At 43.2% G+C, this 4,824-nt stretch overlaps 1 protein-coding gene across 1 annotated transcript; it reads right to left on the bottom strand.

The window, feature by feature from the left end:
* Positions 1 to 691: 691 nt before the first annotated feature.
* On the bottom strand, positions 692 to 3,776 carry LOC125552153. Its single transcript, XM_048715635.1, has 3 exons — positions 3,515 to 3,776; positions 1,119 to 1,720; positions 692 to 1,028 (listed from the first exon to the last, which is right to left on the bottom strand). The coding sequence occupies exons 1-3, from the start codon at positions 3,703 to 3,705 to the stop codon at positions 961 to 963; spliced, it is 861 nt and encodes a 286-aa protein (XP_048571592.1). The 5' UTR covers positions 3,706 to 3,776; the 3' UTR covers positions 692 to 960.
* Positions 3,777 to 4,824: the final 1,048 nt, after the last annotated feature.

The following is a 4,824-nucleotide window of genomic DNA, read 5'->3' as shown; positions in this document are numbered from 1 at the left end:
ATCGGTGAAATCAAGTGTTTACTCAAGGAGATAGAGAGTTTAAAAATTGTTGCTATATCTCGTGATCAAAATGTACTTAGTCATAGACTTGCCCAGCTGCAGCGTTCTTCTCCACGTGCAGCTGTCTGGTTGCGCTCAGGTCCTGATGAGATTGTAAGCCTTTGTGGCCAAACCACTCATTAATATAATCTCTTTTACCCGCAAAAAAAATACACCCAAATAGGCAAAAAAAATTGCCCCCAAAACAGCACCCAGGCCTAACGTGCCTGGCGTGTCGACGGGCCGGCCTGATTAGCAAAGGGGCGATGCCTGGGCCTGAGGGCGTGGCACGCGTGACGGGCCTGGGCCTCGCACGATAAGCACAGGCCGTGCCATGCATCCCGGGAGGACAAGGAGGTGGGGACAATGGCAGCTAGGGTTTCGCCCTCCCGAAGGACAACTCTGCATCATACATGGTGAGATAGAAGACACCGGCTGATATGCACGCTCCCAAATAGGCCATGTCGTCAAGAATTCAAGATTGACAGATTTCAACCTTCCAAATAATTTCCTAGTAACTGCTATTTTCACTCGCAACAAGTCTAGGCAGGCCGATGATCACCAATAGCCTAATCTATAATTCGACATCCAATTCTGGAATATGGCTTCCTTACAGATCCATTCAGAACACTAGCAGATGAAAGGAACACGGTGCTTAGAATTCCAGATTTTTCATTATTCATAACTTCATAAGATATACACAAACATGGCAGATTTGGAGCCAAGAGTCGATGGTCACTCAAGGTACGGCTTTGAAAAAGGAAACATATATATATACATTGCAATGTCAAGACTTAGGTTAAGAAAATACAGAATTGACTCCAATGGTAGCCCCGACTTGCATTTGCTTATTCATGATAGGTTAGGATGCAGAACATTTTTCAACACTTCCAAGGCAGCAAATTCTCTGTTACGGTCACGCTAAAGCATGAGTTTTGAGAAGTACTGCTCGAATTCTTGATCGATGGTTAGCTGCTTCTTCTTCTCCCCTGATTTTGATTGCCACATGCACAGTGTTAGTATCCACATATATAGGCAGCAAACAGATGCAAGCAGAAGTAAATGCGCGAGTGCTTTACCATTCTTGCCTGCTGGCAAAATCATGAAATCATCGATGCCATTCGAGTAAAGCGTCTCATCCATGATACGATCAGCAGAACCATCGACACCACCACCTGCTAGCTCATTCATCACATAGCAGATTTTCTCAATGTCATCATCGTATGCTTGCAGCAGCAAACCTGAGCCATCATGCTCCAGGTGTGGCCTCACCCAGCTGTCAGTCTCTTTGGTGCCATAGCTATGAAAAGAACTGTAAGTGTCCAATGAAATGCTGTTGCTTGAGCTGCTGGATGCAGATGCCCATTTTCTCACAGACCGGCTCTCAATTCCGTTTATGGAGTCGACTTCGATGCAACCACCTAAAAGGCTTTGAGTATTCTCACACGAGTCCAATCCCTTGTAAACATTGACCATGTCCACATTACAGTTCTTGTTGATGAAAATGTCATCACCTCCTAAGCTTTCTGTTCTTGCAGTCTCATCCTCCTGTGAAGTTGGTCGGTCCTGAAACTTGTATTTCAGCGATGACAGCCTTGTGTCACTGAGGTCATACTGTGACTTCCTTTTCTTAATTGGACTGTCAATGGGGTAAATTTTCTTCACGCTGTTGGAGCTGGAACTAAACAATAGTAATAGAGTACGAGATATTATTACAAACCTAAATTTTATTTGCACATAACAGTAAGCATTAACCGATCAAATAGCCAACACAAAATATTCTCTATCTGTGAGAAGCAAGAGTATTTATCAGCACTTACAAGTAAAACAAGTGTGATTCACCACTCCTACTCTCCCATTTTGGTCGGTACTTTATTTAAGAATTCTAAAAATATTCCCACCAAGCAAAACAGGAAACCAGTTTTACAGAACCAATATGAAACTCACAATGTGAGGTGGAGGCCCAGAGTTTTTTTGAGAAATCACCGGGGGAGGAGTCCCACCACCTGAATATATTACTTTTTTTTTCGAAACGGAGGCAAAAGATTTGCCTCATCGATTAATTAAGAAGAAGAGAGTTGCCGAATATATTACTCAAAGTGGCCATTATGCCACCGGTGGAGGCCCAGAGTTAAATGCACTATAGTGTTTTCCTACTTGACAAGTGATTTGCTCATTTCGTTCAGCCACCACACTAGCTTTTCAGTCTCTTGTAATGATCCAATTTCCAAACATGTCCAATAATTGTGATCAAGGTAAGGCCGCATCCGGCATTATGGTGTATTATGATATTCCAGCTTTTCAACCAGTTTGGGCTATTTACCTTTTGGCTAAATAAGTTTTATGCAAGTTTGAGATATGAAAAATCTGAATGGCAGGCATCAGAACTACACCTTGCCAATTTCAAATGCATACAAATCCAAATCTACATGGCTGTGTGCATCCTATGATGCAGAGGCCGGGTAATCCTCTTTTCGAAAAGAAAAAAAACAAATCCATATCTATCCAATAGGATTTCAGGTTGCTACATGCGTCAGGTTCATGTACCTCAACATCTCTACATATTTACATGAATTTCTGTCCAACATCTTACACACGCAAGATATTTTGGTTAATCTCTCAAGAAATAAGAAAAAATATGATATTTTGGTGAAGATTTGCGTTATCACAGCAGACCAGCGAACCATACCAATGTGGTAACATGTCATCTAGACCATGAACGATTAATCCCAGTTACCAAATTGACTTTCTCCGGTGTAACCTTGTGCATGACCAACCTAGTATAGGCCTATTTACACGCACGCAACACCTTAGAAATAAAGTTGGAGGTGCTGAGTATCTGCTACGAAGTGTCAACTGCCATCTCTTTCCAGAGAGGCAAGATGAAAGACGCAGAGAAAGTACTGTAACTAACATCCAGAAAGGGAAAACCTTATCAGCTGGCCGTTCAATACGGAATGCTAACCGCTTGCTTTCAGTGTACGCCGGCTTAACTCCAACCTATTAGTATTGCAGTATTTTATTATCCACCGGAACACAAATTCTGCCTAACCTTGCGCAGCTACCCCCGTCACAGTCCCCACATATTTTCTTGGCAAAGTTCACCCGCACTCCTCCGATCCACCCAATCGTGAGCTTAAACGCAAACTAGCAAGCCAAAAACGCAGTAAGAAACACGCGAAACACTTGGCTTTCCACTTGAATTTGGGATAAGACAAGACCACCGGTTATAACCAGCTACAGTGGCAGAACCTCGTAATCGATCCCCCATTTTTTCGGATGGAAATTTCAGTATCTGGCCAGGGCCGCATCCAAGCACTCTGCCTTAGCTATGCGATCACCCGGTAACCGAAGCAGAGGAACAGAAAACATGGTCAGATCAACGAGCTTCAACTAATGGCCGGCGAATCAGCACAGCGAGCCAGTATGTATTGTCGGTCCAGGATGGAGGAGAGGAAGAGGGCGTCTCACTCACCAGCCTCCGAAGCTTTCGGTCTTCTGGTTGGTGGAAGCCGCCGCCGCAGCCGCCTCGTACCCTACCATCCCACGGCCTCCTCCGCCGTGATCCATTTGAGGCAGAGTGGGGCAGAGGACAGGGGTGTGGCAGTATCTTCTCAAGTGGCGGTGTGGCTTTAGGAAATGGAGAGGAGAAAGGACTGCGCACATATGTCGATGGTTTTGGCTGCGGCCTTTCGCATGTCACCGGGGCCCCGCTGATTCGGCGACGCCTATCGGGTCTCGGGCGTCGGGATATAGGCTGCGTGGACGGAGTAGGAGGGGCACTGGTTGGTGATGTGTGCTTTTCATTCATTTTGCGGAGCTAAAACAGCCAGAGCTCGAGGTCCGATCAGAGAAGATCCTGGCACCCACGTGACGCGCACGGGAAGCCCATGCTGTCGAGAGAACCATGGAAGAGGGTATGACGGACCGTCACAGATCCAAAGGCTCCAATTATATGCCATCTAAATAGCACGGATCTCTATGCCACTCCTAGGTGCTTGAAAAGAATCGCATATTACAAATTTTATCTCCAAGTCAAATATACACAATGTTTGATCATGTTATGAAAAAATTTATCGACACCTACAATACCAAATTAGTATCATTAAATATAAAATTACATGTATTTTCATAATAGCTACTATCTCTAATTTCTCCCGCAAAAAAACTACTATTTCTTATTGGACCTCAATAAGTCCCGAACGTTCGGAATTTAAGCATGCTAATCCGAACTCTTTTCATGGCAACTTTAGTTAAGGCAATGTTGACAAACATGGTAATTTTCTGACAAAAAATCAAACTGAAACAAAGTTGCCGTGTGTTAACAACTAAAGTTGCCACCTCGCAGCAACTAAAGTTGCCACAAAAAAACGTTCAGGATGACATGCTTAAATTCTGAACATTCGGAATTTATATATTTTGTTCTTATTTGGTTCCGGAGGTAGTATTTTTATACCCTATGTCCGGGCATTGGATGTCATATTCACTTCACTAGATTTTGACACATGTACAATCTAGAAGACTTCATGGTTGAGCTTAAACATAATGCACAAACCTCATTCTGAGATGGAGGGAGTATTTGCAATGAACAATATGCACAAACCACATCATATACACTTCTCATTTGTTCTAGACTCTTTCATACTTTTTTTTTAAACTTTTGTTCTAAAATAACTACCATTCACACATTAGTTTATAACGTTTTTGTTCAAGGCTATGACACGTTCATATAATATATTTGTATTTGAAAATGCAATGCCAGCTACTCAAAACTGCAATATCATG

The sequence above is a fragment of the Triticum urartu genome, chromosome 4, assembly GCF_003073215.2.
Source record: "Triticum urartu cultivar G1812 chromosome 4, Tu2.1, whole genome shotgun sequence".
Classification (NCBI taxonomy): Eukaryota; Viridiplantae; Streptophyta; class Magnoliopsida; order Poales; family Poaceae; genus Triticum; species Triticum urartu.
The sequence above is the reverse complement of the archived record's forward strand: the minus strand, read 5'-3'. Positions and strand labels throughout refer to the sequence as shown.